The 21,196-nt window shown below is 46.2% G+C and overlaps 1 protein-coding gene across 1 annotated transcript; it reads right to left on the bottom strand.

Moving 5' to 3' along the window:
- Positions 1-1,565: 1,565 nt before the first annotated feature.
- Positions 1,566-20,683, bottom strand: LOC121576446 (tudor domain-containing protein 5). The gene is made up of 18 exons (XM_045223613.1): positions 20,648-20,683; positions 20,255-20,311; positions 19,729-19,966; positions 18,680-19,162; positions 18,318-18,547; positions 16,951-17,034; positions 16,701-16,757; positions 16,345-16,519; positions 15,816-16,000; positions 15,318-15,538; positions 14,662-14,871; positions 12,969-13,035; positions 12,553-12,753; positions 12,254-12,427; positions 4,239-4,319; positions 3,658-3,813; positions 2,823-3,009; positions 1,566-2,206 (listed from the first exon to the last, which is right to left on the bottom strand). The coding sequence occupies exons 3-18, from the start codon at positions 19,955-19,957 to the stop codon at positions 2,070-2,072; spliced, it is 2,877 nt and encodes a 958-aa protein (XP_045079548.1). The 5' UTR covers positions 19,958-19,966; positions 20,255-20,311; positions 20,648-20,683; the 3' UTR covers positions 1,566-2,069.
- Positions 20,684-21,196: the final 513 nt, after the last annotated feature.

Below are 21,196 nucleotides of genomic sequence, written 5' to 3'. Positions count from 1 at the left end.
ATTTCAATCTGAAAGCACTGTATACTCTAGGTTATTTTCAATCAACCAGTGACCAGTCAGACTGAGAAGCCGAGGATAAAGCAGATATTAAATGGTTTCTTAACCAGCAAGCTATGGCCCCTCCCTCCTTGGAGGAAGACTTGCATTGAAGTGAACACTTAAGAACTGACTAAATTGGTGTCAGCTCACCATCTCAGGCCAGGGACCTAACATCTCTGGGAAAGGTACTGGTCCACAGACCAGAGGTTTAAGACCACTGCTATACAGTACCATAACTTATGCTTTCCGTTCCTAATTCTAGTTTCTGTGCTGCCCGCCCCCCTTTGAGCTGCAATGAGGCAGCGTACATTCTCCCTGCTCTGGACTTCTAAATGTCCAGGTCTCCTACAATACTGCTGGAGCAGGGCTCATTAACGAACCCTTTAATAGGCTAATTGGCAGAATTCAGTGCACAGGGGCCAGTGAGGATCCAAGGACACCTCACATCCAAGGACTCCGAACCCCTGGCTCGCCATGTCATCTGGATCCAAAATGAAGGACGGGGGTCTAGTCGTGACACTGGCATGGGCAGCACCTCAGTAGAAGACAACGTCCTGTTTTTATAATTCCCCCGTGTCCTCTGATAGTGCTTGTTTTGACAGGGGGAACATGTTTAGATACAGCGGTGTACAGGGGTGAGTGGGTGGTGTTTCCTGATGAGGCAGAGTAGTTTAGTCATAGGGAAACAAGTCGTCAATTCGGCTCACTCACGGCCTGATGCAGACGAGCATTTGGCGCGGCGCTGCGAGTTGCTCTTTTATTTCTAGTTTTTTCCATCATGTCCCAGGATTATTCGTCCTCTCTCCGAGTACACCTCAACACGCTGTAGGCCCGATGTAACGTCTTATTTGAAGTGACGTGCTGCAGAAAAAGCAGACAGCAGGAATAAAAGAGGGGGGCGAGTGAGTAAAGCGATGATTCAGTGGATTGGTGGTTGGGGGGGGTTAGGTTCCGTTAGATGTTATGGACACACAGGGAGGAGATGGGTGGGGGCAGCCTTGGCCGGGAGAGAGGGGGCGATGGAGGATAACAGGCTGCTTTCTCCTCTCGTTTTTTTAGATCCTGACCACCTCTTCACGCTCATAACGACTACCTGGGGTCACCATTCATTTGGCACAAATAGAAGAACAGGTTTTGAAATGGTAAACAAAAAGGACCGCGCTTTTGCAACAGGTTTGTGTAGTGCTGTCCACAGTACTTTTGCAACAGGTTTGTGTAGTGCTGTCCACAGTACTTTTGAAACAGGTTTGTGTAGTGCTGTCCACAGTACTTTTGCAACAGGTTTGTGTAGTGCTGTCCACAGTACATCGCCCATTTCAAAAGCTTTTCTGTCATTTGTGTGCCACTTGACCTCGATGTGTGGGCGTATCTGGTGGGACAAGATTTTAAGCATTTGCAACCAGTGTGAAGTTTGCACCTGACAATGGCCAAAGTAGAACAAAAAGGTCAAAGGTAAGAATGATAGAACTACTGTACCGTTCCTATTCCGTGTGAACGTGAAATCAAATTAAAGATCTCCATGGGTATACAAGTTGTCAATTTGGTTTATTTTCAAAAAATAAAATGACATTTTCCTGCATTATTTCTTTCTGTTTCATAAGTGTCATTTCGAAACTCCCCCGTCCCCTAAGAAAACTAACCTGCTGAGCAGTTAAACAGGCAACTGGTAGAAAAGAAGGAAACTTACCCGGTCATTACAATATGAAATACATGAAACATATCAAAGCCTACCTAATGGCATAAAAGAAAACGTAAGCGCTAAAAACCCAACTCAAAGTTCTACAAAACAAGCTTTCCGATTATTTTCTATTTCGAAGAAGGAGCGATCGACTCTGCACACATTCCTTGTAGTGTTAGCGAAAACATGGGAGAAGTCTACATGACATTAATATCAAACCAAGAAACCTAAAAGAGGACGACTGTAGGTAGCTAACATAATTCTAACAGGTGAGGATCATGTGTGCACATAATAGGATAATGCTGGTTTGACCAGTTGTGTATTGAGGAAGTGTGTGTGTGTGTGTGTGTGTTCAGGCCATTTTGTGAGGGTACCAGTTGAGGAGGTGGGAACCAGTGCCGGTAGCCAGACGGGCGGCCGGGCCCAGGGCGAAGGGCGAGGTGACACGCAGCACGTCCCCCATCCCAAACAGAGGGAACATGGATGTACCTAGACAACACAGGAAACACCTCATTAATGCATACATCTTCCATGAGTCAGAATCCTAACTTAAGATCCGCAACCAAAACAGCATCTTTGCATTAGTCTCCAACAGACATCAATGCACGATTTCTATAAAAGTCAAGAGGTATGCATACTATGCTTAAGCATCTCAAGTTAGGATCTATCCCAAAATTCATATTACAGCGAGACATATAGATGCAGTACTGCTGCTGAACAACAGTATATTATGTGTAAAGCTCAGCCTGCTTGTTGTATTTCCATGGCCTGTTCAGGTCTTTTGTTCACAGCTTAACCAAAACCACTGCACTGTAACAGTGTATCAATATCATTATGCAATTAGGTAACACAATTTGGGCAAATAGCTATGGTAACAGGTCTAATTGGATCAGTGTCAGTTTCTCTGTGCAGGGCCATCCACTAGTGTGGAATTACATTGCGTTTCTCTAGCATCATCAGCGCTCCGGCTAACCCCTGTGTGTGTGTGTGTGTGTGTGTGTGTGCATAAAATGTTTACTGCATTGTGTGTGTGTGTGTGTGTGTGTGTGTGTGTGTGTAATGGTTTGTTTACTGTGTGTGTATGTGTGAGATATGTTAACCGTACCGTATGGAGCACTCTGGGTCTGCATCAGTCCGGGGGTCTGGAGGCTCAGGGTTTTCAGAGTGGAGGGCTGTGGGGGCACAGCGGGCATGAGGGATACTGGGGGCACAGCCCCTCCATCATTTACATGCCATGGCTGCTTCAGCTCACTGGCACCGGCACTAGGTGAAGGAGGGGGGGGCTGAAGCATCTGGGGGAGAGAAAGGGTAAGGAGGTTAATTCATGCATTGACTGGGACTTCGAAAAGCACCAAATCATAGGAACACAACTGGCTAAATCAAATCCATATTTTAGGCACCAGCAATGCAATCACACAGCATGCAGCATTAATAAAGACTTAATTTAGAAGAATGTGAAAACAAAATCCAAATCAATGGAAATAAAACCCAATCTCAAAGTTCCTAATTTGTGTTGTTTTATTTTGTTCCTCTCCCAGGAAATTGGCACAAACAGGCTTTTTCCCCCCAGCATGGAGTCTTTTGGTTAATGAGTTCAGAAATGAGAACATCGGGGGAGAGGAATTGTTCTCATCTTCTTCCAATTAACAAACAATGAAGTCTGCAGTCTGACCGCAGTGCGTCCGGGGAGAGATCTAATGCGTAACAAACATGACAACAGGAGGTCAGACTGCAGACTGCAATTGCTTTCCAATGAAATTAGTTCTTACCAGCTGCTTAGTGGCGTTACGCACATTGCCAAATAACGACGCAAACAACTGGACCTCAGGTAGAATATTATACAGTCTAGTTGGGACTGTTCAGTCATTTTCTTTTCAGTCGACAACCAAAAAAAAGAATGCAGTATTTTCTGTGGCCAAAAGTCTGGCCTCTGTCCTTACATTAGCGGTGTCTCCATGGTTAATCAGGTCTGCCTTGGGCTGTACCACCTCTGGGGCAGGGGCGTTGGGTGTCCAGCCCTGGTCCCAGTCACTACAGCACAGCAGCAGCGGGTCCTTACTCTGCAGAGCAGCAAACGGGTTGGCCTTCAGGCCCACCTGGAGAAACACAAACATGCAACATTAGATCATTCCTTTTTTAATCCCAGTTACATTCTACATTAGCCTCGTTCCAGGTCTGTTTGTGCGGTCTTATCACGATTGACCATAGGAGTTGGAGAGACAGCACACATATATAGGACCAGTCTAATTACACACATTATAACATGGTCTTATAACGTCACCATGTTCTAGAACCAAAGACGGCGGATAAATGAAGATAGGTCACTCAGGCCATTTACCATTGAGAAAAATGGGTGTGTCTCCAATAGACATCAATGCGATAGCATCTGGGTCTGGTCTACTTAGTTCATTGAACCAGGAAAAAACAGAAGAAAAAAAAGTCTTGCTTCCTTATTCGGCTATGCTAGAACAATGTTCTTATAAGATGGTGTACGGAGGGGGGGAGGGGTCAAAGGTCATACCTGGGCTGTGGAGTTGACCTCGATGAACTCCAGTGCCGGGAGGTCAGGCAGATCTTCCTCTTCCCCCACGAGGTTAGGGGCCTATAATACACATCCATTACTTGACTACTGCACATTACAAATGCATCCTTCTTCCCTCCTATCCTTGAAGAAATCACTAATACAACACGATATGAGAGAGAGAAAGAGAGAGAGATAACACGCTGGGATATACAGTCGTGGTCAAAAGTTTTGAGAATGACACAAATATTAATTTTCACAAAGTCTGCTGCCTCAGTTTTTATGATGGCAATTTGCATATACTCCAGAATGTTATGAAGAGTGATCAGATGAATTGCAATTAATTGCAAAGTCCCTCTTTGCCATGAAAATGAACTTAATCCCCAAAAAAAATTTCCACTGCATTTCAGCCCTGCCACAAAAGGACCAGCTGACATCATGTCAGTGATTCTCTCGTTAACACAGGTCAGAGTGTTGACGAGGACAAGGCTGGAGATCACTTTGTCATGCTGATTGAGTTAGAATAACAGACTGGAAGCTTTAAAAGGAGGGTGGTGCTTGAAATCATTGTTCTTCCTCTGTTAACCATGGTTACCTGCAAGGAAACGCGTGCCGTCATCATTGCTTTGCACAAAAAGGGCTTCACAGGCAAGGATATTGCTGCTATTAAGATTGCACCTAAATCAACCATTTATCGGATCATCAAGATCTTCAAGGAGAGAGGTTCAATTGTTGTGAAGAAGGCTTCAGGGCGCCCAAGAAAGTCCAGCAAGCGCCAGGACCGTCTCCTAAAGTTGATTCAGCTGCGGAATCGGGGCACCACCAGTGCAGAGCTTGCTCAGGAATGGCAGCAGGCTGGTGTGAGTGCATCTGCACGCACAGTGAGGCAAATACTTTTGGAGGATGGCCTGGTGTCAAGAAGGGCAGTAAAGAAGCCACTTCTCTCCAGGAAAAACATCAGGGACAGACTGATATTCTGCAAAAGGTACAGGGATTGGACTGCTGAGGACTGGGGTAAAGTCATTTTCTCTGATGAATCCCCTTTCCGATTGTTTGGGGCATCCGGAAAAAAGCTTGTCCGGAGAAGACAAGGTGAGCGCTACCATCAGTCCTGTGTCATGCCAACAGTAAAACATCCTGAGACCATTCATGTGTGGGGTTGCTTCTCAGCCAAGGGAGTGGGCTCACTCAAAAATTTTCCTAAGAACACAGCCATGAATAAAGAATGGTACCAACACATCCTCCGAGAGCAACTTCTCCTAACCATCCAAGAACAGTTTGGTGACAAACAATGCCTTTTCCAGCATGATGGAGCACCTTGCCATAAGGCAAAAGTGATAACTAAGTGGCTCAGGGAACAAAACATCGAATTTTGTGGGTCCATGGCCAGGAAACTCCCCAGACCTTAATCCCATTGAGAACTTGTGATCAATCCTCAAGAGGCGGGTGGACAAACAAAACCCCACAAATTCTGACAAACTCCAAGCATTGATTATGCAAGAATGGGCTGTGATCAGTCAGGATGTGGCCCAGAAGTTAATTGACAGCATGCCAGGGCGGATTGCAGAGGTCTTGAAAAATAAGGGTCAACACTGCAAATATTGACTCTTTGCATAAACTTAATGTAATTGTCAATAAAAGCCTTTGACACTTATGGAATGCTTGTAATTATACTTCAGTATACCATAGTAACATCTGACAAAAATATCTAAAAACACTGAAGCAGCAAACTTTGTGAAGACCAATACTTGTGTCATTCTGAAAACGTTTGACCACAACTGTAGAGAGAGATATACAGTGGGGGAAAAAAGTATTTAGTCAGCCACCAATTGTGCAAGTTCTCCCACTTAAAAAGATGAGAGAGGCCTGTAATTTTCATCATAGGTACACGTCAACTATTTTTTTAAAAGAAAATCACATTGTAGGATTTTTAATGAATTTATTTGCAAATTATGGTGGGAAATAAGTATTTGGTCAATAACAAAAGTTTCTCAATACTTTGTTATATACCCTTTGTTGGCAATGACACAGGTCAAACATTTTCTGTAAGTCTTCACAAGGTTTTCACACACTGTTGCTGGTATTTTGGCCCATTCCTCCATGCAGATCTCCTCTAGAGCAGTGATGTTTTGGGGCTGTCGCTGGGCAACACGGACTTTCAACTCCCTCCAAAGATTTTCTATGGGGTTGAGATCTGGAGACTGGCTAGGCCACTCCAGGACCTTGAAATGCTTCTTATGAAGCCACTCCTTCGTTGCCCGGGCGGTGTGTTTGGGATCATTGTCATGCTGAAAGACCCAGCCACGTTTCATCTTCAATGCCCTTGCTGATGGAAGGAGGTTTTCACTCAAAATCTCACGATACATGGCCCCATTCATTCTTTCCTTTACACGGATCAGTCGTCCTGGTCCCTTTGCAGAAAAACAGCCCCAAAGCATGATGTTTCCACCCCCATGCTTCACAGTAGGTATGGTGTTCTTTGGATGCAACTCAGCATTCTTTGTCCTCCAAACCTGACGAGTTGAGTTTTTACCAAAAAGTTATATTTTGGTTTCATCTGACCATATGACATTCTCCCAATCCTCTTCTGGATCATCCAAATAATTGCTCCCACAGTTGATTTCTTCAAACCAAGCTGCTTACCTATTGCAGATTCAGTCTTCCTAGCCTGGTGCAGGTCTACAATTTTGTTTCTGGTGTCCTTTGACAGCTCTTTGGTCTTGGCCATAGTGGAGTTTGGAGTGTGACTGTTTGAGGTTGTGGACAGGTGTCTTTTATACTGATAACAAGTTCAAACAGGTGCCATTAATACAGGTAACAAGTGGAGGACAGAGGAGCCTCTTAAAGAAGAAGTTACAGGTCTGTGAGAGCCAGAAATCTTGCTTGTTTGTAGGTGACCAAATACTTATTTTCCACCATAAAAAATCCTACAATGTGATCTTCAGAATTTTTTTTCCTCAATTTGTCTGTCATAGTTGACGTGTACCTATGATGAAAATTACAGGCCTCTCATCTTTTTAAGTGGGAGAACTTGCACAATTGGTGGCTGACTAAATACTTTTTTCCCCCACTGTACACACAGTGTACAAAACTTTAAGAACACCTGCTCTTTCCATGTCATAGACTGACCAGGTGAATGCAGTTGATTCTTATTGAGGTCACTTGTTAAATCCACTTCAATCAGTGTAGATGAATGGGAGGAGACAGGTTAAAGAAGGATTTCTATGCCTTGAGACATGGATTGTGTATGTGTGCCATTCAGCTGGTGAAAGAGCAAGACAAAATATTTAAGTGCCTTTGAACTGGGCATGGTAGTAGGTGCCAGGCGCACCGGTTTGTGTCAGGAACAGCAATGCTGCTGGGTTTTTCACGCTCAACAGTTTCCCGAGTGTATCAAGAATGATCCACCACCCAAAGGACATCAAGCCAACTTGACACAACTGTGGGAAGCATTGTAGTCCACATGGGCCAGCATCATTGTGGAATGCTTTCGACACCTTGTAGAGTCCATGCCCCAACGAATTGAGGCTGTGTAACTTAATATTAGGAAGGTGTTCTTAATGGTTGGTAAACTCAGTATAAGCAAGGGTTCTATTAAATGGCTTTTCCTGAACCCTGTTATGTCAGATCAGTGATCGGTTCAAGGTAATATTTAAAAAGGGTTGCTTACTTATACCACATCAGTGTTGAATCATTCTCTCCCTGCATGTCGTGAGACTGTGGACTCAACACTAACAACTCTTCTAAATGCACCAGGACAAGACGATCTTGATCAACGCGAAAAATCGAACAGGTCTAAAGCTGAAAATGCCTCCCTGTGACTTGAATGGGAAACAGTAACACAGTAACATGCGTGACAATAAAATCAATGGCTGTCAACCAGACTCCAGCCAGGCCTCAGATCTCCACACAGTACAGTGTCCATAAGGGGTGGATGATGCTCTCGCCACATTAACACAGTCCTGACGGACCACTGTAATTCATCTCCTTCCCGTTTCAGCAGAACGACTTTAACTGCCTCTCTCTCTCTGCCTCCCTCTCTCTGCCCCGCCTCTCTCTCTCTCTCTATGCCCCACCACCCACACTTTCACTCTCCTCCCACACCCTCCCTCTATCTCATTCCCTCCATCATTCTCTCTCTCTTTCTCCCTCTCCTCAACTCTATGGGTGAGGAAGGAGTGTGGCAGTAATTCACTCAGGGAGGAGCAGGAGCGGAGCCCGCTGCTACGAACGCTGGGGCTGCTACTAACACTGGGACTGCTACTAACGCTGGGACTGCTACTAACGCTGGGACTGCTTCTAACTACTAACGCTGGGACTGCTACAAACGCTGGGACTGCTTCTAACTACTAACGCTGGGACTGCTACTAACTACTAACGCTGGGACTGCTACTAACTACTAACACTGGGACTGCTACTAACTACTAACGCTGGGACTGCTACTAACACTGGGACTGCTACTAACGCTGGGACTGCTACTAACGCTGGGACTGCTACTAACTACTAACGATGGGACTGCTACTAACTACTAACACTGGGACTGCTACTAACGCTGGGACTGCTACTAACTACTAACGCTGGGACTGCTACTAACTACTAACACTGGGACTGCTACTAACTACTAACACTGGGACTGCTACTAACTACTAACACTGGGTCTGCTACTAACTACTAACGCTGGGGCTGCTACTAACTACTAACGCTGGGGCTGCTACTAACTACTAACGCTGGGATTGCTACTAACTACTAATGCTGGGACTGGTACTAACTACTAACGCTGGGACTGCTACTAACTACTAACGCTGGGGCTGCTACTAACTACTAACGCTGGGGCTGCTACTAACTACTAACACTGGGACTGCTACTAACTACTAACGCTGGGACTGCTACTAACTACTAACGCTGGGACTGCTACTAACTACTAACGCTGGGGCTGCTACTAACTACTAACACTGGGACTGCTACTAACTACTAACGCTGGGACTGCTACTAACTACTAACGCTGGGACTGCTACTAACTACTAACGCTGGGGCTGCTACTAACTACTAACGCTGGGGCTGCTACTAACTACTAACGCTGGGGCTGCTACTAACTACTAACGCTGGGACAGCTACTAACTATTAACGCTGGGACTTCTACTAACTACTAACACTGGGGCTGCTACTAACTACTAACGCTGGGACTGCTACTAACTACTAACACTGGGACTGCTACTAACTACTAACGCTGGGACTGCTACTAACTACTAACACTGGGACTGCTACTAACTACTAACACTGGGACTGCTACTAACTACTAACGCTGGGACTGCTACTAACTACTAACGCTGGGACTGCTACTAACTACTAACGCTGGGGCTGCTACTAACTACTAACGCTGGGGCTGCTACTAACTACTAACGCTGGGGCTGCTACTAACTACTAACGCTGGGACTGCTACTAACTACTAACGCTGGGACTGCTACTAACTACTAACGCTAGGACTGCTACTAACTACTAACACTGGGGCTGCTACTAACTACTAACGCTGGGATTGCTACTAACTACTAACACTGGGACTGCTACTAACTACTAACGCTGGGACTGCTACTAACTATTAACGCTGGGACTGCTACTAACTACTAACGCTGGGACTGCTACTAACTACTAACGCTGGGGCTGCTACTAACTACTAACGCTGGGGCTGCTACTAACTACTAACGCTGGGATTGCTACTAACTACTAATGCTGGGACTGGTACTAACTACTAACGCTGGGACTGCTACTAACTACTAACGCTGGGACTGCTACTAACGCTGGGACTGCTACTAACTACTAACGCTGGGACTGGTACTAACGCTGGGACTGCTACTAACTACTAACGCTGGGGCTGCTACTAACTACTAATGCTGGGACTGGTACTAACTACTAACGCTGGGACTGCTACTAACTACTAACGCTGGGACTGCTACTAACGCTGGGGCTGCTACTAACGCTGGGACTTCTACTAACTACTAACGCTGGGACTGCTACTAACTACTAACGCTGGGACTGCTACTAACTACTAACACTGGGACTGCTACTAACTACTAACACTGGGACTGCTACTAACTACTAACACTGGGACTGCTACTAACTACTAACGCTAGGACTGCTACTAACTACTAACGCTGGGGCTGCTACTAACTACTAACACTGGGACTGCTACTAACTACTAACGCTGGGACTGCTACTAACTACTAATGCTGGGACTGCTACTAACTACTAACGCTGGGACTGCTACTAACTACTAACGCTGGGACTGCTACTAACTACTAACGCTAGGACTGCTACTAACTACTAACGCTGGGACTGCTACTAACTACTAACGCTAGGACTGCTACTAACTACTAACGCTGGGACTGCTACTAACTACTAACACTGGGACTGCTACTAACACTGGGGCTGCTACTAACTACTAACGCTGGGACTTCTACTAACTACTAACGCTAGGACTGCTACTAACTACTAACGCTGGGGCTGCTACTAACTACTAACGCTGGGGCTGCTACTAACTACTAACACTGGGACTGCTACTAACGCTGGGACTGCTACTAACTACTAATGCTGGGACTGCTACTAACACTGGGGCTGCTACTAACTACTAACGCTGGGACTTCTACTAACTACTAACGCTAGGACTGCTACTAACTACTAACGCTGGGGCTGCTACTAACTACTAACACTGGGACTGCTACTAACGCTGGGACTGCTACTAACTACTAATGCTGGGACTGCTACTAACTACTAACGCTGGGACTGCTACTAACTACTAACACTGGGACTGCTACTAACTACTAACGCTGGGACTGCTACTAACGCTGGGACTGCTACTAACTACTAATGCTGGGACTGCTACTAACTACTAACGCTGGGACTGCTACTAACTACTAACGCTGGGACTGCTACTAACGCTGGGACTGCTACTAACTACTAACGCTGGGACTGCTACTAACTACTAACGCTGGGACTGCTACTAACTACTAACGCTGGGACTGCTACTAACTACTAACACTGGGACTGCTACTAACTACTAACGCTGGGACTGCTACTAACGCTGGGACTGCTACTAACTACTAATGCTGGGACTGCTACTAACTACTAACGCTGGGACTGCTACTAACTACTAACGCTGGGACTGCTACTAACGCTGGGACTGCTACTAACTACTAACGCTGGGACTGCTACTAACTACTAACGCTGGGACTGCTACTAACTACTAACGCTGGGGCTGCTACTAACTACTAACACTGGGACTGCTACTAACTACTAACGCTGGGACTGCTACTAACTACTAACACTGGGACTGCTACTAACGCTGGGACTGCTACTAACTACTAATGCTGGGACTGCTACTAACGCTGGGACTGCTACTAACTACTAATGCTGGGACTGCTACTAACTACTAACGCTGGGACTGCTACTAACTACTAACGCTGGGACTGCTACTAACGCTGGGACTGCTACTAACTACTAACGCTGGGACTGCTACTAACTACTAACGCTGGGACTGCTACTAACTACTAACGCTGGGACTGCTACTAACTACTAACGCTGGGGCTGCTACTAACTACTAACACTGGGACTGCTACTAACTACTAATGCTGGGACTGCTACTAACTACTAACGCTGGGGCTGCTACTAACTACTAACACTGGGACTGCTACTAACTACTAACGCTAGGACTGCTACTAACTACTAACGCTGGGACTGCTATGTGGACAGTGTTATTGGAGGAGAGAATGCTACAGTGAGAGACAGGGTGTTGTCTATGTGCGTGTGCGGCAGGTAGCTTAGTGGTTAAGAGCGTTGTGCCAGTAATCGAAAGGTCGCTGGTTCTAATCCCCGAGCTGACTAGGTGAAAAATCTGTCGGTGTGTCCTTGAGCAAGGCACTTAACCCTAATTGCTCCTGTAAGTCGCTCTGGATAAGAGCGTCTGCTAAATGACTAAAAAATGTAAATGTAAATATGCATGAGAGAGACGGGGTATTCTGTACCATGTGAGTGGAGCAAGGGGAGCTCTTGGGCTGGGGTTGGGTGGTGTTGTGCTGGGGAGTGGTGGTGGCTTCGGGGCAAGGCTCCAGGGTGGGGTCCTCGTCCTCTATCTCCATCCCCTCGTCGAACACGCCTTCGCCCAGATAGAGGCTCACTGGGTTGAACTGGCCACATTTCTGAGAGGACAGATAGGATGAAGAGAAGGTTATTGGATCATTGAATCACTAAATGGGAAATGTCTTGAAATTTGATAGGTGTGTGTGCGACTGCAGTGTCCTCTCATGTTCAGCATGTGACTGACCACTGCGCTGACGGCAGGGGCGCAGCTGAGCCCATGGCCCTGGGCCTGCAGGGCGCTGTGGATGTACACGTCCTCCTCGGTGTGTGTGTCGCACAGAAAGAGCTGCAGGAAGTCGGCATGGTAGCCGTGCAGGGCTGCCACCAGGGTGCGTTCACAACACAGCTTCTGGAAGGAGGTCTTGGCGTTGGCACTCCAGCTGCCCTGGGAGGAAAGAAACACGGGTGGGTTACATTTGTTATTAGACCAGAGACTGTATTAAGCGTCTCAGAGAAGTAGTACGGATATAAGATTGGTTTGATACTATATGATGGGGGGGCTGATCCTAGATCAGTAATCATACTCAAGACACTTTATTAATTCATGAATATGGGTCCGGGGATGGTAGATTGTGTAAACAGTAGCGTAGAAGGTCTTACACCGAAAGGCTTGATTCCAGCCAGTGATGAGGGGACTGCTTGTGCTGGGAGCTCTGAGTAACAAGACCTGAAGGGGATAGACAACACTCCTTCTGTTACCACCTTGCACAGAGCAACACATCAGTCAACACATGGGGACATCAGACATTCACTTCCAATACCTTTCTTCTCAATTCTACAGCTGTTGATTAGCCTGGGCAAAAGAAAGGAAAACAATGTCTACGTCCCAAATGACACCCTATTCCCTTTTCAGTGCACTACCTATCCAGTCCTCTCAGATCTAGTGCCACAGGGAAGGGGCAATGGGTTGGTTGTGGACAGGGGCTTCGTCCCAAATGGCACCAAGTGCTGGTCAAAAGTAATGCACTATATACAGGGTTCATACACATTTTAACAGATGGAATTCCATGACTTTTAACCAAATTTCCATGACCAACAATTAGCGCCGCCTCTATGTACGTATTTAAAAAATGGTGTACTGTGGTCTCGACACTGGGAGGCTGCTCTCTGATCCCATGTACCATCTCCTGTCATTGTGCAAGGCACTTAACCCCCCACAAAGTAGAATACCTGTTAGACAATTGTATGAAACACATGTGGTCAACCCTCAGTCTGGAGAGCTACTGGGTGTGCAGGCTTTTGATCAAGCCCTGCTCAAACACGTCAGAGCCAATTTATCAAAGTCCAGTTGAGCTAATTTTCTAAAATGTGGTTTTAGAGGGGGACTGGAATAAAAGCCTGCACACCCATTAGCTCTCCTGGAGGATGGTTGACCACCCTTCATGTATAACATTACAACCAAATACGTTTTATGCCTTATGAAATAATTAGCTGATTCAAAATATCAAAGATCAAATTACTATGGTAGGCTACAAATCTTTTTATTCAGCTGAAGCCAGACCAAAAAATGGTCTTCAGGAAATGTAGCTTAGCTATGCATCTTAGCTACCTTAGAAGTGTTTACTTTGCAGGCTGACTAGCATTTATTGAGTTGCAATGTCCCATACATTGGATGCCCCAAATCAACTGGAAGTATCTAAAAAACAAGTTTTGAAGCCACATAATCCAAAAGAAAGGCTAGAAATATTTTTTCCTAAAATAACTTTTTGCGATTCACAAATTATTATTTTGATTCACATGATTCAATTCACCGCAATTGAACCGAATCCCAACTAATACAATGGCGATGTGAATTGTTCGTTTCGTCAAAAATAATCATTTAAATCGTTAGAAAAAGTAAATTAACTTTTGATGGCCTTATTCGCGATTGTCGGTGGAAAGTTTTTTGGGACCTGATGAAAAAATGAATACACGCTAATAATAGGTTAACAGTTAATTAGAGGGTACAAGATATGTTTTGAATTGGCTACCTAGTTATTAGTCTGTTCTCTATCATATTTTATAGGCCTACATGCTACTGCAATGTCCGACTGTCTCTCTCTCCTTGAGCAAACACAGACGCGCTAAAGTGTCATTCCGATCCTAGCTGATATGATAATGTGCGCAAATAAATTACATTAACAGACATTTTGAAATTAATTTCCATGACTTTACGGATTTTATCATTTCCCAAAACTTTTCCAGTCTTGGAAAACACCATTTTAAAATTCTATGATTTTTCCAGGATTTTCATGACCTTACGAACCCTGTATATAGGAAATAGGGTGCCATTTGGTCACAGTCAGGATCCTACTTGAGGAACTTGAGGCTGCTCCTCTGGACGGTGGTGAGGTCTCCAAAGTCCACGTAGTAGACCTCTGCCTGGGTGTCGTTGAGGACCCGGTGAACCACCACGCGGTAGAACCAGATGCCCTGGGGCGCCACGCAGCACACCTGGCCCGTACGCACGTAGCGCTCCGGCAGACTGTAGCGCTCTGACACCTCGGGACAGGTATAGCAGCTCCTGGAGGGAGGGAAAGAAGGAGGGAGGGAGAGAGAGAGAGAGGAGGGAGGGAAAGAAGGAGGGAGGGAGAGAGAGAAGGAGGGAGGGAGGGAAAGAAGGAGGGAGGGAGAGAGAGAAGGAGGGAGGGAGAGAGAGAAGGAGGGAGGGAGGGAAAGAAGGAGGGAGGGAGAGAAGGTGGGAAAGAGGGAGTAGGAGCGAGCAGAAAGAGAAACATAGCATTCAGTTGCTTCCACCCCTGGTCTCTTCTCCTTCATGTGATCTAAAAACACACCGGATAGTTGAGGGTAACATGGTGGACAACTACTAGATATGAACAGTTATTGCACATTCATACCAAATAAGCCAATTGGACTACATGTCAAATCCCAGCCACTGAGGCAAGGAAGCCACACGTTCCTCTCCTCCCTCTCCCTCCAGTCTAGCAGAGGGCTGTTGTTGTTGTTCACCTCATCTCAATCATCATGTTCTCCAGGGCGCGGGCCTCCTGGCTCTCATCAAAGCGGATGTAGAAGTTCGAGGGTGACTCCATGTGCTCCACCAGCACGGCCACCAGCTCCCGGGGGCCCCTGCACGTGGGGGCCCTCAGCCTAAGGCCCCGCATGGCGTCCGGGGGCACCACCGCCCCACGCCGACAACGTACCGGCACCGAGCCGTAAATATCCACCATCTGAGGGGAGCAGCCATAAACAGAATATTTGTGTACACTCTTATTATGCATGTGAACAAGTATACAAAAACAAATGGACCACAGTGACAAACTGAGATTTTCCTGTCCGCAAAACTGCAGCAATGGGTGCAGGCTTTCATCTTCCATTCGTGCCCAGCACTTACACACTTCATGTATTTTATCAGGACTTTTCAAGCGTTGTGTCCCTCCAGGAACGGAGCTGGCTGCCCCTTGTCTCAAGCCAAAGGCAGATGTCTCTCCCCAGGCTCCAGCTCACCTGGTGGAAGGTCTTGGTGGTGATGCGGAGCTCCATGTCTTCCTCCAGGTCGGGGTTGGCCTCGCCTCCCTCTCCCTCTCCCTCCCGGCCCTCCCAGGGAGACTCCGCACAGCTGAAGTAGTAGCCCGTACCTGACGGGTTCAGAGCCTTGATACCCTCAATGGGGCCTTCTGGCTCTGCCACTCCTACCACAATACAGCACCACACAAGAAATACCAGAGTGACATATTGATTGAGATCAGTCATGACACACTTAGACCCAAAATACTTGTTTTGTTGACTCTTAATGGGCACTAAAAGTTATACTTTTTGGTTATAACAATGAGTTAGTAATCAATCAGAATGTGATTGTCCTGAACTCTAACATCTATGGCTAGGAATAAAGTGGATAGGTGTTGTGTGTGCGCCAGAGATTGCCCCCTAACCACTGATCTAGGGTCAAATATTTGTTTACCCCACTAATGGTTAATTTTAGGATCGGTAGTGGTGTAATCTGATCCTAGGTTAGAGCCAGAGGAGCGTAGCAGACCTGGTTGTTGTGGCGTTGCGTGTGCAGGGGAATTCTGGATGTCCATGACCATCCAGTGGTTGCCCTCGTCACCCACCACGGGCCGCAGGTAGAGCGTGTCGCTCAGGGCACCCACCATCTCTGTGGTGCTCAGGAAGCCACTCTGGACCACCGGCAGCTCCTCCCCAAACACCCTCTGGGGTCAACCGGGGGTCATAAGGGCAACAAAGGTCAGCGCAACATACAAGACACCTTGGAAAGAAGCACTACTTTGTCATTTGAAAAACGCAAAATGATTAGGCTTCATTAGGAATTGGTTAGTATGTAGGCATTCCAAAGGGAATGTATTTTATTTGTCAGTATACATTATAAATTACCTTGTATTCTGCAGGGAGATCGTGGACGGATAGTCCCTCGCTGTTTTGGGCTACAACCTATAGGGAAGGTTTGTCGTATTAGAATCTCTACTGTCATTAGATGGATTTCTGATTAATGGATTTGGCATTTGGGTGGAGACAGGATGTGTCCCAAATGGCACCCTATTCCGTTATAGTGCCCTGGTCAAAAGTAGTGTACTATAAAAGGGAATAGGGTGCCATTTGGGACGCATCCTGAGAGTGGACTGACCTGACGAAGCTTGGCCTTTAGTTCTGGACTGACTGTGCCCGCATGCCCGTTCTCCAGAATACACTGCCTAAGCTCCTCCTCTAGCTGCAGATGCCAATCAACACAGGCAAAACATGACAAGGGGGAGGGGCTACAAGGCATTCATTCTACTTTTCCCTATTACTATTCAGAAGCACATTCGATTCCCTTCTCTAAAAATCATGACTTATCATTTGCGCTCTAAAGCTTCACAAGCACAGACCCAAGATACTGTACAATAACTTGGTTGTAAGCCTGATGTTGGCAGGTCTGAATGTTACATTGGAGGGCTTTGCACCCAATCAAAAACAAGATCATGGGGAAAACTATTACTATGTGGCTGAACGCACATAACAGAGGTAAAGGCAGCAGTATACACACCTTGATGATGCACATAACAGAGGTAAAGGCAGCAGTATACACACCTTGATGACACACATAACAGAGGTAAAGGCAGCAGTATACACACCTTGATGACACACATAACAGAGGTAAAGGCAGCAGTATACACACCTTGATGACACACATAACAGAGGTAAAGGCAGCAGTATACACACCTTGATGACACACATAACAGAGGTAAAGGCAGCAGTATACACACCTTGATGACACACATAACAGAGGTAAAGGCAGCAGTATACACACCTTGATGACACACATAACAGAGGTAAAGGCAGCAGTATACACACCTTGATGACGCACATAACAGAGGTAAAGGCAGCAGTATACACACCTTGATGACACACATAACAGAGGTAAAGGCAGCAGTATACACACCTTGATGACACGCATAACAGAGGTAAAGGCAGCAGTATACACACCTTGATGACACGCATAACAGAGGTAAAGGCAGCAGTATACACACCTTGATGACACGCATAACAGAGGTAAAGGCAGCAGTATACACACCTTGATGACACGCATAACAGAGGTAAAGGCAGCAGTATACACACCTTGATGACGCACATAACAGAGGTAAAGGCAGCAGTATACACACCTTGATGACGCACATAACAGAGGTAAAGGCAGCAGTATACACACCTTGATGACGCACATAACAGAGGTAAAGGCAGCAGTATACACACCTTGATGACACACATAACAGAGGTAAAGGCAGCAGTATACACACCTTGATGACACACATAACAGAGGTAAAGGCAGCAGTATACACACCTTGATGACACGCATAACAGAGGTAAAGGCAGCAGTATACACACCTTGATGACACACATAACAGAGGTAAAGGCAGCAGTATACACACCTTGATGACACACATAACAGAGGTAAAGGCAGCAGTATACACACCTTGATGACACACATAACAGAGGTAAAGGCAGCAGTATACACACCTTGATGACACACTTCTGAAACAGTTGTCCGTCCTGCGTGGGTTCAGGTTCAGGCTGTGGTGTTGTGTAATCCATTGGCAGAGAGTCCTGGTCCCCCTCTGGGCTGTTAGGGACTGCAGCCTCAGGGATTGGCGCTGGTGCCACAAGATTCTGGGTACTGGACTTTGGATTATCAGTACTGGACTTTGGATTATCAGTACTGGACTCTGTGGTGGGTTTTTCTACTGGGACTGGATATAAAAAACAAACAGATTTTTTTAAATCGATATATGCAATGTGTACTGTACATGAGGAGCAATCCATTAAATTCAACATGATCTGCTTGAAATGGAGTTGTATCTTTCACTGTGGGACCAACCAACCTGAGTTTGTCTGTGTCATCGGCCTTACGATAGGAACAGTTTGGAAGGTCTGCTTCAGTGGGAAGAGCGGCTTTATGGGTCCGGTCCTCATCCGTGATGCCACCCCTGCCCCCCTGAGGGACAGCAGGGAGCCCATCCTGCTCTGTGTGACCGCCACTAGGTCGGCGGCCGCCGCCAGCATCTCAACGATGGAATAGAAGCCGTAGTTGTTGACGCGTAAAGGGAAGCCGAAGCGGCGGGCAAAGGCTGTCTCCAGCTCCGATAGGCCCACGGCCCCCTGGGAGAGCAGCTGGTGGAGCTGTGCCCGGAGCTGGGCCGGCAGGGCCAGGGGAGCGTGGCCACGCCGCGGCAGGACCATGGGGTGTTGCTGCTGGTAGCGTGGGGAGAAGAAGCCCACACCGCCACGCCGAGCCGGGGCCTTCTTGGCGTTGCGCTGCTTGGCCACCAACTCCACGATGCCTCTGGTGGCGTCATCCGCCACCGCTGCAGAATGGGGAAAGAGAGACTGCACTGGCGTACCACACACCCCCGCAAGGCGTGAGGGCCCACGGGCTCTGAGGGCCCCCAACCCATAAATAACTCATGTTGGGTTGGGGGCCCCCTGGAGGTCCCCCCCCCTTCCTCCCTCCCTCCCCAGATAGCATATGAACAGGTCATAAGCCATGGCAAAAATGTTTAGAATTACAGAAAATTTGCTGTAAAACTGCAACATTTTCACTCAGCCTCATTGAAAAAAGGCCTTGCTCAGACCTTGCGGGGCTCCATGAAACTGTGGTATGCCACTGGAGAGATGGGTTGGTATGCTGAGCTTGGAATAGAATAGAGTTGAATTGATATCTGTGTTCTGGTATATTCTTCCTCTCCTGATACTGTGCATACTATACTCAAGCACGAGGCAAACATTTTAACTCTTGTCAACAAATATGAAAACGATAGCATGCTGTGTGCCAAAACAATTCGGCCTATAATGTCACGTGTTCAAGACAAAACAAACTTGCTGTGACACAACAGTCAGCGAAACAACAGTGGGACTAGTGCTCAGTACTTACCCTTCAATACCATGCTGCCATCTCCTAGATAGTGGACATACACCACGTCGGGCATCTCCCGGATCATGTCCAGTACATTGCGGAAGCCAAGGATCCTCAGGGGCATGGGGTGGCCCAGCATGTTGATGTAATCTCGCTTCAGCTGATCTGGGGTCAGGCCCTGCTTGGCTGAGATGAGCAGGGAGCGCACATCCTTCTTCAGGCCCAAGAGCAACTGCTCCTGGGTCATTCTGTGAGACTTGACAGACAGAGACAGGGGGAGAGAGGTCATAGGCTACAGTTTAGCTAACTAATGCATTTTCTGAAAAATAAACACTGAAATGTGCAAAGAATCCACCCCCATTGTCCACCATTGGACCAACTAGCTAATTAGACTAAAGACTGTTACAAGCTGTCACAATGTGAAACGTATTTTGAAAGTACTAGCTACTGTAGCTCGCTCACTAACAAAAAAAGGTAAACTGGCTAGCCTATTTCAACAAGCATTCAGTTTCCATATTTTAGCTAGCAACTCGTGAAGACCAACCTTTTCTACAGGAGGTCAAACAGTATGTCAGTTGATTCCACGGTAGTCGTCTGAAGTCTGTAGTGCATATAAATGAATGGATTCAATTCGTTTACAACATGCAGCCAACACTGTCCAAATAGCATCAATTAGCACAGCTAAAACAGGTGGTTGTTAGCGACGCTCCATTCCACTTAGCTCTGGTCCAGGGCGTTAGTAACGCGCTGGACCAGAGCTACATTCCTAGTGAGACAAAATCGTTGCAGGTCACGAGCCATACAGTTAGAAGATAACTACTTAACGATTTATTTAGACAAAAAAAATGCATTTGGCTTATTCACATTTAGTAGTCTCACAACACATGTTTTCTTCCAAAGCTGTGCAATATATAGGAAAATGGAATGGTTTACTCACTTAAGACACATTTTCTGGAATCAGACAGGCAGCGAGTGAATACACATGCAAGTATGGCGAGCAAATACAGACATAATCGTTGTCAATCGCTTCCAAAATCATGATTAACCTTGTTATTGACAGGGCAAGTTGCTTAAAGTTATCAAAAGTGATTACATACAACTACAAAAGTTACTACAACAATGAATACAATACAATTATTATATTAAAACACTTAATTATTTCAAAAGCTGAAACAACGGAGCCATAATACATAGCCTAATATTAGTTGTCAATAATAAGACATCTGAATGACAGACTATTCAATAATTTGTTAATCAAATCTAATCATTTCTAATCAACTAAAATACCTTCTTTTTTTTGGGGGTAGATCAGCTTAATATTGCAGATAGATTGTAACTTCTATCAATGTAATTGTCTGCATCACTTCCAATCCCCCATGTTTTTTATATATATACTCCCCTTTATTACTTTTCAATCCCGCCCTCCTTTCCCTACTTGGGGTAAATTAGTGAACAACAATGCCCAGGCCTCTACTTCCAGCCTATA

The sequence above is a fragment of the Coregonus clupeaformis genome, chromosome 11, assembly GCF_020615455.1.
Source record: "Coregonus clupeaformis isolate EN_2021a chromosome 11, ASM2061545v1, whole genome shotgun sequence".
In the NCBI taxonomy this organism is placed as follows: Eukaryota; Metazoa; Chordata; class Actinopteri; order Salmoniformes; family Salmonidae; genus Coregonus; species Coregonus clupeaformis.
This window is presented reverse-complemented; position numbering and strand designations above follow the sequence as displayed.